Here is a 12,409-nt window from a genome sequence, read left to right on the forward strand (position 1 = left end):
TATGGTATACTCATGTCTGGGAAAACCTACACAGCAATGATATTCCTCACCATGCCTGATCCATTCAGGAACACTCCATAGCCGAGCGATGTCAGCTAGTGAGTGTCACCCTGTCTATGCTAGAGGAAAACTGGGTGCACAAACATACGTCATAAATAAAATCACTGATTTTTATTAGGTCCCCACTTACCATAAATGATGCACCATGATGTGGAGACACCCTGCTGCTAGCCCAGCTGTGTGATACACACAGGGTAAATCCCATCAAGTTTCTGAGCATGAAGGCCTCTGGATCATTTAGCTTCACTTCAAGAGATCCCTGCCTGAGCTTCTGATGCTGCCAGAAAGGGAAGCCTAAGCTGTGGGGCTCTAAGGTCAGATGCCACCAGCCCTGTACCCGCTGCTGAAGCCTGTTTCCACAAATTAAGGAGTGAGAGTACAAGCCCTGGCACAGCGAAGCTTCACTCTTTAACTTACCCCTGAGCACATCCCTGCTCTCACTGTGTTTGGGCAGTGGGAAGCACAGCGGAACGCAATCATTTGGCACATAAACACTGGGAAAGCTGCACACTGACTTGCTTGGCTGCCAGCACAGCTCACACTGGTCAGTTCTGTATGAATCTGTCTCCAGTTTGCAGAGGTTTGGCTACACGTCACGAGCAGGACCTCACATAGAACTTGCAAATGAAACCAAATCACACAGACATAAACACATCCCAGAGATGGGGATAGCACTGCTCTTACTGAATTCTTGCTCAGATGATGCATCTTCTCCCTCAGGACCACCTCTGGACTCTGAGCCTGCTCTGTTCCCTGTAAGAGACACATATTAAAATCCATTTCAAAACCAGCAGCTGCAGAGCATGCCAGAACCCATGCAAAGCTGCAGTAACGAATGCTTATGTGTAGAACCTTACTTGATTTCACTAACAATTAAGGGACAGCCACGGGGAGATGACCTTCACCTTACAATCAACACAACAGGCCAGTGTGAAGCATGCCACACGACCAGTCATCACAGCAAAGATGCTGTGATGAAGGCTCATTTTGCTCCTTGTTTTTTATTACAATACACAACTGTAGTGACCAAGGGGGCCAGCTATGTAAATTCTGCCTTCCTAACACCAACAGAGGAGCCACAGTGCAAGGAAAGCACAACATCCACAGAGACAGTGCTTCAGCAAGTAAGGAACTCTGCATCAGCAGCTACTTTAACGCTCTCCTACCTCAGGTGCGTAAGAAACAGGAAACATTAGAAGTCTGCTCAAAGATGCCAAGGCAAAGCTTCCAGAGGGTGTGGAACACCTGCTCAGCTCTAAGAGATCAGCTCCTCCACGGAATGTGTTATGGCTCTCATGCCATCCCACCCAGAGGTGCTGGTGGGAAAGGAGGATCTTCTGGAGGAGCTGAACTCCCTTCCACATGCTCCTTACTGCCAGCAAGGTGAGTTCAGCAGTTCACATCCTGTATTCACCCCAACCCCAAGAACCTCAAAAGAGTAACAGCAAAACCATGCAGCTGCATCTCCCAAGGAAGGGGAGCTGGGGAAAATTCATGTCACCCGCAGGCAGCAATATGAGCCCAGAGACCTGGAGGGCACACAGCCTGTCACTCTGGAAGGGCAATGCCAAAGCAATAGGAAGGAAGGGCCTCGTGTGGTAAGCCTCAAAAGAAGAGAGAATCTAGCAGCAGCATACGGCATGCAGCACCTTTAGTGTGGGCAGGAAGGGGCCTAAATGAAGCAAAATTAATAACCCTCCTACACAGCGCTCAGCCAGTTCCAACAAGAAGGATGCTACTGGGAAGCCAGAAGGCAAATTTACTTGTTGGGGCAGATGAAACTTCTAACTGAGCAGACAGAGGAGGACCAGATATACTCACCGTCTCTTGGGAGTTTGCAATAGGAGCAGGAAGATCTGTAGCCCACATTACACACTTTGCACTGCAATGGAAGATGTAGAGCATGAGGAAGTCATGTTTTGCAGATATGGTTACAGCCTACTTCAGAAGGTCAGATTCTGCAGTGCTTTCAGAAAGTAAGTTACAGCCATAGAAAAGTTACAGAGAGAGCCTGAAAGTCAGGATGAGTGATGGCAATGGGAGCTTTGGCTGGGATGGAAAGGGAATGTTCCAGCTGGGATTGCCTTGGGAACATGATTTTAGCACAGCTCTGTTCTCATCACAGAGGAACCCCTGAAATGGGGCTCTGTCCCTCTAAAGTGGGGGCTGAAAAGCCCCACACTGGACACTATGCTGCTAGCCATCCTGTTGTTTGAAAGGAGAGTAAGTTACTGGTTTTTTCTCAACTCAAGCAGAGACAAAGTCCTTCTCAGAGTTAAAAGACACTTGTGGATGTGATTTGCTACACAGGGACAGTCAGCAAACAGGTGTCTGCCAACAGAGAGGTAAAGCTGGTAGGGCCTGGATGGTAATCCCACCCAAAGCCTGCTGTAAGCTTGTGGATTGCAGCCCATGGGATCGGGGACAGCAACCCTCTTCTGCTCTAGCACTGAAGCACCTGTGCTGGGAGAAGCAAAGGAAGGGCAGGGGAACACAGCTGGCAGTCAAGCAGTTGTGCTGCCCCACAGACGGGTCAGTTGTGGCCTGAACTAACCCTACCTGCACTCGTATCTATTTCCACGCTTCCCTGCTGGATTTACTGCACTCAAATGCAGTCACAGGTTCCTGAGTGGAGATAGAGGGGAGGTCTCCACTGCTCCATCCGTGAAGGCTCTGATTACCTGGGGAGTGAAGACACTCACGAACCAGAATGGAAATCTGCTCTATTCCAGCTGGTGGAATCACTGCCTTGTTTTGAGCCAGCAGAAATATGCTATGCTCCCCACACGTTAAAAAAGAACCACTGCACAGGGACAAGGCTGCTCTGCACACAAAGCTGTGCTACCCGTACCAAAAGCAACAAGGCAGTACCACGTAAGGCAGGGGAAAATACAGAAGTTTAGAAGAGAAGAGAACTTCAAGATACATATTACTCTTCAGGATTTTCAGCCATTGAGCAGGAGTTTAATGCTCTCTCAGCTGCCACTGCCATAAAAACCAGCAGGGGAAGCACAAGGCAGCTCTCTGGTTGCATACTTACACGTTTGCAGCGCCAAAACTCTGGGCATAGGGTGTACTCAAGGGTCACTTCTTCACCACCAATCGAAAGAGTTCCCTGTTGAGACAAGGGGGTATATGACGCATGCACCCAGCACACAGAGATTACTGAGGCAAAGAGAGGGGTTAAAGCTCTGCTTCCCAAAGGGTTCACGAGTGAAACAGGCTGAGAGGGGGAGGAAGCCTCTGGTTCAGTTAGCTGGAGCTCTGCCATGGAAGTGGGAGGAAAACTGCCTGTGGCCTGCTCTAGCGTGGGGCTACAAAGCTGCAGCCTGACACCAGAGGAACCAGGCACAAATACCTCCCAGAAAGAGCAGAAAGAGTGACCAGGGCACAAGGGGGGAAATGAGGTTGGGAAGGGGCAGCTGGCCAGCTTCCTCCACCCCAGCCACACCGGGCTGGCCTCGAGGCAGCTTCCTGAGGGGGAATAAGCAGAGGTGAGAGCAGGGAGGGTTTGTCTGACACGGACACAGCCTATGCTCAGGCACACGGGATGCAGGCCTGAGTGTCACCATCACACGGGATGCAATGGCCATCAGGTGACACAGAGCCAAGCCCTGGAGAGCAGCCACCCTTCAGGCCAGTGCAGACAGGTGCCGAGGAGCTGCACATGGCACTGTGCCATTTTGGGAATCACGAGTGAGCTGGAAGCTTGCCGGATGCTCTGACCCTGCAGCTTTGTCATGCTGAGAGAACACACAGCAACTATGAACACGAGCAAACCAGGTCCCAGGGTTCTTGTTCAGAAGTCACAATACACCCATGCACACATTGCTGTGACAAACGTGACAGAGATGCTAGGGAATAAAAAAGGCAGGTGGGAAGCGTTCATGGGAGGGAATCACTTGGTTGACAGCACAACAGCAATCCTTTGCTCCTCCAAAAAGAGTGCAGAAAAGAAAGCTGGAAATGAAAGGCACTACTCAGGCAGCGTGCCACCACCTCCCCTTTTTGGCAGCCTGCTTTTACACATCAGGGCTGTTCTTTCCTACCAGGCCTACAGGCACTGAACATCTCAGGGCTTTCCTCTCTGCCACCCAGATTTTCAAGCTCTTCTCTCCAGCCTGGCTTTGCCCTGCCTTACAGAAAGCTGTGCTGCCCCCAGACCTCGCTGAGGCCAATGTGTGCATGCCGAGCACAGGGACTGCTCACAGCCCAGCAGAACACTGTACCTTCACAAAAGGCATGCAAGCAAACATGAGTGAGGAAGACAAACCGAAATCAAGGCTCTGCACATGGGGCTGCCAGCCCCTTTAACGTGGAGGTTCCCATCCCAGGCAGGCACCCATCACATCACACACAGGCCAAGGGCCTTGCTGGGAGAGCAGGCCAGATGCACCAGCCTTGGGGTGGGGAGAGAAGGCAGGGTGCACATCCTCACCAGCACAGCCTCAACTGAGCCCTGAGTCAGGGCCTCTGGAACAGCCCTGCCGTGAGCTCGGCCCAGGGGCAGAGAGTGCTTCCCCTGGCAGGGCAATACACACAGCTTCACCCTTCCACCAGCTACTGAGAATGAAAGTTGCCAGAAAGCCTTCAGATTGTTTTTCTTTTTATGGAAGACAGTTTTCAAGTGCATGTGGTGCTGTTCTCTGCTGCAAATTCATTTCTTGGAGGCTGCAGAAAAGTGTCACTTGCGTAATTAGTCACTAATTTCCTTAACACCCTGCTGACTGCCTGCTCACTTTGTCGAGCTTGCTCTTGCTGGATTCTGATAGAACCATTTTCAAGGCTGCAGTCATTTAACAGACAGAAATGGATGCTTTGCTCAGGACACAGAGGATTCGGCAGCTCAGTGACTTCAAATTCCTCAGTTTCCCATTTCGTTCACAGACCCTGTCCCAAATATTTCCCAAATCTTTATTTATTCTAATCCCTGCCACTCCTTATTGTATCCTAGTGACATTTTCTTATTTTTCTCTGCAAGATACTTTGGATAGAAACAATTTTCAGTTTAGCAGATCTTTGTGAAACCATGAGAATTCTCAAGAGTATTACAGAGAAGAATGCAAGAGGGCAAAAAGAAAGGCCAAGCAAGGCTATGTTACGTCACAGCAGCACCCAGGCAGTAACCATCTCTTCCATCTACATGCTTTATCAGGGACCTCTCTCCTCGACTCATTAAGCCTGGTAGTTCTCCTTGTGTATTCCCAACACTTCCGAGCAGCCTGGCCTCTTCTTTCTGTATCATCATGCTATAGAAATGTCTCTTTGGTCCTCCCAGAGCAGAACCTCCCCCTCAAATCCAACTGTAACACAGTGTTGACCCACCAAAGGCATGTTTCAGAGGTAGAGTGGCCCCATGCTACCATGGAAGTGAAATGCTGAGGTTTGTGAGGGCACCAGCAGCTTTTCCTTTTGTCTCCTTATTTCTACATTCAAAACAGAGCAGCAGGACCTTAATGCTGGGATCCATACCTTTCAAATGCAATTATATATATATATTTCTGCTTATGGGTCTGTTGGAGATGCAGTACTGGATTACAAATGATACAAAAGAATGTGAACTGTTGCAGCTAAAGCTATCCAAAAATCCCCACCACTTGGGATAACAGCCGATGGCTTAGCAGCAAGCACCATGGCAGCAGGCTCCAACCACCTGAGCAATGTCACCACAGTGCCCTGGGGAGAGATGCCATGGAACCACACAGCCTGTTTGCAAGAAGTGCACACAGCAAGCAGCAATGTCCCAGAGCCCTTCAGTGAGTGGGGACATTGATCCATGCGATTCCCAAACCCACAAGAACAGGTTACTTAAAAGAGGGCAAGAAAAGGGAAGACCCCTTAGCCATCATATTTAGATGACGGCACCCTTCCAAAATCACTTTGGAGAGCATGTGTCAGCTGGCCACGAGGCTTCAGCAACAAAACACCAATATTACCAGAGCAGCATTCATGCTCCTTGTCACTGAAGGCATTTAAACCAGCAGAATTTAAAAGATATTGATGTGATTTAAATGGTAAAGATTACCCTGACTGTCAGGCCAAAACCAGACTGTGCCGCTAGCACGTGGAAAGCCTGCTCACAAGGCTGCTGTAAACCACCTCTCGTTAAATCTCCTTGCAATAACGTTGCCTTAGCCATCTTCCATCCTGCTCTGTGCAGAGCACAGCTGGCTCACACAGGCAGGGGAGGCTGTGTGCTGCCAAGCCATGCAGGGCCAGGAGCAAAGAGCAGGTTGGGTCAGGAGGGCAGGAATGGCTGCTCGGCTCCCAGCCAGCACTCCCAGTCAGCTCCTGTTATGCTCACATCTGTTGTCAGACTTCTAATGGTGATGTCTGAGAGTTGAGGATGGGAGAACTTGCTGGAAAAGTGTCCCAGTACACTGGGATTACAGAACAAAACAAATTATCAATTGAACATCTAGCTAACTATTTTGAAGAAAATGCAGAGCCTCTAACAGTGATCTAGAAAGTCTGAAACACTTCTGGAACACCGCACAGTTCCTCAAGTCAGTCCATCTTCTGCTTTTGCTGAATTTATGAATCTATGATCCTACAATTCCATGAATTTGGCCAAAATCTCACTTCAGAGCCTCTTACCAAGGAGCTGACAGCTCTCCAAGCATCACACCCCACAGGTCGCACTTCAACAGCTGCCAAGAGCTGCCAAACAGCACAGAGACATGGCTGCAGCATGCAGTGCTGCTGTGCAGGATGGCAGAGTGTGCCCGGGCTCTCATAGGAACAGTACCTATGTGTTACCATCCCTTATCACAAGAAAGGGCACCTGGGATCAGAGCCAAGACTCACCTGTGAGTCTCTAGATCCATAAGGATTAGCGAGGCAAAATCTTCTCCCTGGCTGGATGGAATGCAGCTCATAGGAGCCAAGAATGCTCTGTCTCACATCCATCAGAGATGCCTGCACCCCAAGCACACCATACACAGGTCTTGTCCAGCAGCTGGTTCACACACAGCACTGAGCATTGCTGCACCTGATCACTCCCTTATAATGTTCATCTGCTTTGATTAAATGGAAAATATCCACACCATATCCATACTGAAAGCTTCTGGTTTCCACCTTGCTAAGTAGTAACCAACTCACAATGTTGACATGGTTCCACATGTTCAAAGTGAACTGAAATATCACTTGCAAACAGATGTAAAATTGCATATGATTACAACACAAGAATGCTTACACGAAGCACAGCAAAGCAATCAAATTAAAACATCAAGACTAACATCACTTACATGTTATTAATTCAGCCCTCTTATGCACATTTACTCTAATTAGGATGGTTATCCAAAAATCATTACACAATAATCATTTAAACATGACTTTAACTGATTAGTGACTAGACTTTATTGCCTCGGTGAGTCTTGGGTTGTAGCCAAGGAGGCAGAGGAGAAGGATGCAGGGGGAGCCCACAGCCCGAGCAGCACTGCTGGCACAGCGAGGGCTCACCATGCAGCACAGCATGCAGAGACAAGGGGCTGGCAGCAGCTGTGTGCAACTGCAAATCAGACTTTGAGTTTGGTTTACAAAGCACTCCAATCACAGCACAATCTACATGACAATCTCATCCTGTGTTCCTGGTGTGGCTCATGCCTCTGCAGAGAGGATAGATGTGGGCTGGCAGGAAGAGCAATAATGCTCTCTCCCTTAAGGTATTCATCTTCACATGCAACAGAGAGGGTCAAACACCTCCAGTCCCTCTGACCCTTGTGGAACTCACAAGGCAGCACCTTCTGGGGATGGAGCAGTGGTCAAGCAGCAAGACACTGAGGGGGGGTAAGAGTCCAGCTGGATAGATTTCAAAACAAGACCATCTCAACCAAAGGAGCTGGATTCTCATCCTAGTTTTCCCATATGCTGAAGCTTTCATCTTCGAGTTCCTTGGCAGCTGCTGCACAGGGGACACGATCTACAGAGCAACAGGCAGTGCATCTGCTCACCTTTGACAAAAAGCACATGAGAAAAGCTGTGAACCCACAAAGCACAATCCTTCTGTAATTAAGAAATTAATCAGAAAACTTAGCATGACATGGAGATGAGAAAGCGAGCAGTCCATCCTGCTATGGGTACTGCAGCGATCTGGCCTTCCCTACAGCAACAGTAACGCCAAGAAAACTTCCAGTGGAGTGGTACATTTGACAAAGGCTCTCAACCCCATTCTGGAGCTCCCTGAGCACCTGCAAAGCAGGCATCTTCCCATTGGCCTCGTCTCCCAGTGTGCTGCTGCACAGCAGCTGATAGCTATGGGCTGCTGCTTCCAGATGCACAGGGGAAGGGGTGGGCTGACCTGGGGCACAGTTATGTGGCTGAATGGATCCAGCCAACCCTCCTGCGTATTACTGCACATCTCTATTAAGACCAACACTGACATAAATCCTGCAGAAGCATTGTGCTAGAGGTGACCTGGGAAGAAGGTAAATTTGGCTCCTGGGTATCAGAGATGTTGGGGAGCTGAAGAGCATGCGGAATGACTTCAGAGCATTGGTTTCAGCAGCAACCTGACAACAGTCAGCAAGGTGCTCAGAGCTCACTGCCTTCAATGTCGAAGGAGGCCTGAGACAGACAGCCAAAGATGTCCTCAGCAATCCAGCGTTAACACAAGACACGTGGGCATGGTAAATGAAGCTGGCACTAACGCGGGACAGAGGCATTAGGAGGATAACCTAAAGAGTCCTAAAGATACAGCAGCTAAATGTAACGGATTAAGATGCTATATAAGGCTCATCTTATCCCAGACAGCCCTCTGTGCCCCCTTCCCAAACTCCTTTCCCACAAAATCCATTGTCCACCTGCACTGGGACCATCTGTTAGGACATACAGATGCTGTCACACAGCCCTCCCCAGCCCACTCTTCCTGCCCGGTTATCCAGGCAACATGTCCTTCAGCACAATCTGCCAGTCTGCATTCTTATTTCCACAGACACCTCACCTACCCCGCTGAGACACCTCTGGTTTTCTTCTTATGATTTCTAATTCTGGATAACAACTGTGCTCGCTTTAAATAAGTCTCAATATCTTTCTACAGCTCGTCCCCCCCCCCCACTGTCATCCCTTCTGCAAAGACACACAGCAACTGCCTCTCAAACTGTGCCAGCTCTCTACACTTCAGCGCCTGGATTTTTGAACTCCAGTTCCCTTCCAAGTTGGTACTCTCCAAGTGCTTATCTTTTAAATACAGCATTTGCTCCACTTGTTAGCACACTCAGTCCCGCTCCAAGAATGTCACCAAAACAGCACAGACAGGCTGCAAATTAGGGCTTCAGGAAGGATGACAGCTTTGTGTTGCAACTTGAGAAAACAAGCAATATGCCTAGGACTCTACATGTTCTGGGTCCAGATTTGGATGGTAGGCAATATGAATAGCTTCTGCATCTTGTCCCTTGATGAAATCTCAACTCATCTGAAAGGTTATCTTTGATCCGACGAGGCAGAGTGGATCTTTTGCCTTCCACTGAAAGCCCTAACTTCTCCTTTGCCAGCTAATTCTAATCTCCAGCTTCCCTCCCCCCAAACAACTTCCCTCAAGAGGGCACCTTTGCAGAACAGCATTGTAGGGTCGCTGAACAAATGGGAACATTTTTAAAAGAAAGCTTTTTCTATATAGTCAGAAGAGGACAGTGATGGCCAGGAGGAATCTGGAGATAACGCCTTAAAGTGGGCCAAATTCCACATACTGCTGTTACTGGTGGGGTTCCCATCCCACAGCTAACAGAATCGTGGATGGTTAAGGGTTTATACTATGGGGTAAGCTGAGAAGGGCACAGATATCAAACATTTCTTCCAGCGCCCACAAGAGCACGAATCAGGTTGTCTGCTACATTTGAAAAGCAAACACAAGCTATCAACATTTAAAGAGTATTTAAACATATACTGTATTGAGTGCAGTTATTCATAGATGGCTCTGGGGAGGTGTGCACATGCCTCTGCTTCATCTGCGCTGCTTTTCTCATTCACTGTGGTCTGCTGCCTGGACCACGTTGTCTCAACTGCTGCTTCAAACACTCCCTTGGCTCTCAACACAGAGATTTTCTCCCTCTCTCCAAAATGCTGCCCTGGTGCCTGGGCACATTCCTCAGTACTTTGTTAAACAGCCAGCTTCTTTCTCAAAGGTCATCTCAGCCCTTAATGCTGTTAAACAATACAAACATTAAACACATTAGCACAATGCAATTGTATGCACTAATCACCCCAGGACCTTCCAGCACATTTCCCACAGGGGCACCTTACAATTAGCAGCAGTCATTAGGAAACTGGGAGAACAATGAGGAAATGCTCAACTCCTTACTTACATATTGGACGCACAGTATCAAAACACTGCCAATCAATCCCAGTGCAGAATCGTGCTGGGAAAAAGTCAGCCTGGAAAGCTCTGCCTGAAAAGAGTAAATGTACTCCTAGGTAACTCAGAGCATTTTGTTATGTATTTCAAGATCCCACAGGCAGACTGGAGCACATAGCTGTGAGAATACACCCTGAATCCAGCACACTTGACTCACGTGGTGAAAGGAGTTCAGGATGTTCTGCAGGGTAACAAACTTGCAAAGAACACAATGACTGTGTAAGAGCAGCTGAAAGTCCCCTCCATACCTCAAAGCTCATTTCTGAATTAATTAAGCACCCACTGAATTAAGTACTCAGAGCCATTGCTGGCAATGCTTACTTTGCAGCCAGTGCTCAGGCAAGCGCCTTGGAGAACATCTGCTACAAGGAAAAGACACACAGTCCAGGGAACAGGGAGCAGCTATGTGGATTAAAAGAAGGTTTTGTCCCTGGAGACCTCATTTCTCAATATTCACAAACTCTCATTTAGTGGCAAAAGTACTGACTCCAAAAAGGCCAGAGAAAGAACCAGGTGAGCTGCCAGGAGGAGAGCAACACTTACCCATGCCTTCAAATGCTGCTTCCCATCACTTCAGAGTGACCAAAAGCCAAACCCAGGCCCTTAGCTGTCACACCTGGACAGAGCCACCTGGCACATCTTCAGGCTGGCAGCTGGACAGATTTCTACATGTGAACAAGTGCAGTCTCTTAGCAGCGCTTTTAGGAGTTGATTTGGAAAACTGCTGCTTTAACATCTTGAGTCAGAATTCACAAAAGAAGCAAGGCCCAGAGTGAGAACTGAGCCACGTGAGCTCTTTGGGGGGAAATGAGTTTCTCCTGTCAGCTTGGCATAGATGCAACATACACCTGTGAGTAGCACAGCTGCACTAGGCTCCAGCAGCCCCTCCTTCACAGACGTACCGAGCTGCAAGAGGTTCAGCCAGGCAACATCAGGAGCACAGCCACAGCCCTGCTTCCAGGCACGTCCCCACAAGTGCTGAAGGAAGGGCTTGGTGCATTCTCAGGGTGCAGGAGGCAGAAGGTGACAACATCTATGAGGAGATCCAGGCTCTGAGGACGACCATAGCTCTACAGGAGAGGACTCCAGCTTTCAGCTGCTCCTCTCAAGAATCAATTTATCCATCAATATGCCTATCCCTAAGAGCTGCCTAGTCAATATTTTGGAATTTGATACTTACGTTTAATGACTGGCCCGACAGACACGGGAAGGAAGAAGACTAGACAAGCCATGGGCAGAGAAGCAGGCAGTGGGACAGAATATCAAGCCCATATGAACAGCACACTGTCAGGGCAGGGGAAAGCCCAACACCCAAGCTCTCCTCTCCTGTGACATAACAAGTTGGGAAGAGTCAAACAGACCTTCAAAAACTTATGGTTATAAACATGAAAATACCTTACTCATACAATTAAGACAGCAAGACAGCTACCTAGTGAGAACTCTCAACCTGATTGGATGTGTAAGAAGGCACATCTTAGGATTCTGAAGACTTAAAATTACTTTATCTGGTAACTCTTCTCCTGAGATTCTCGATGGAAAATACAGCAAATGTTTGCTTGAGCTTTTACTGCCATCCTGGCTCTAGTCTGGTACAAGAAACTCATCTGAACATTGCTAATTTTCTTTTGAGACATGGACTGTACATCACAAAACTCAAGATTTCCCCTGCTGTCTACAAGAACAGCAGAGAATCACTTTCCTCTTCCTGCTCTAAAGAAGACAGTCTCAGAAATTTGAATACTTCATGTATTCAGCTTTATAGCCCTGACCCTCATTAAAAACGTACTTATCATATGATAAATCACATTTGATTTCAGACCACTTTCCTTTTGGGGAATGTGGCTCCAGGAGGCTGCTTGCTCATCCCATGGAAGACTGACTCAGTGAGAGTTTGGGTGGGATGGAGCAGCGGAGATGCAGGAGGACACTGGGATGTAGCAGCTGGTAGTTGTCAATGCACACACACTGTGCAACAGTGCAGCAGAACAAACCTCAAAG

General features: G+C 48.3%; 1 protein-coding gene across 3 annotated transcripts in view; it reads right to left on the reverse strand.

Annotated features, from left to right (window-relative positions):
* Positions 1 to 12,409, reverse strand: part of RBM6 (RNA binding motif protein 6) — a 53,409-nt gene that overhangs the window by 11,687 nt on the left and 29,313 nt on the right. For all 3 annotated transcript variants that reach the window (XM_052679301.1, XM_052679302.1, XM_052679303.1), the window contains exons 7-9: positions 3,101 to 3,175; positions 1,882 to 1,942; positions 745 to 813 (exon numbers count right to left, since the gene is read on the reverse strand). In XM_052679301.1, the coding sequence (XP_052535261.1) occupies positions 745 to 813; positions 1,882 to 1,942; positions 3,101 to 3,175 (205 nt within the window). The remainder of the gene's footprint in view (positions 1 to 744; positions 814 to 1,881; positions 1,943 to 3,100; positions 3,176 to 12,409) is intronic.

This window comes from Tympanuchus pallidicinctus, unplaced genomic scaffold (assembly GCF_026119805.1).
Source record: "Tympanuchus pallidicinctus isolate F22 unplaced genomic scaffold, pur_lepc_1.0 scaffold17, whole genome shotgun sequence".
Lineage (NCBI taxonomy): Eukaryota > Metazoa > Chordata > Aves > Galliformes > Phasianidae > Tympanuchus > Tympanuchus pallidicinctus.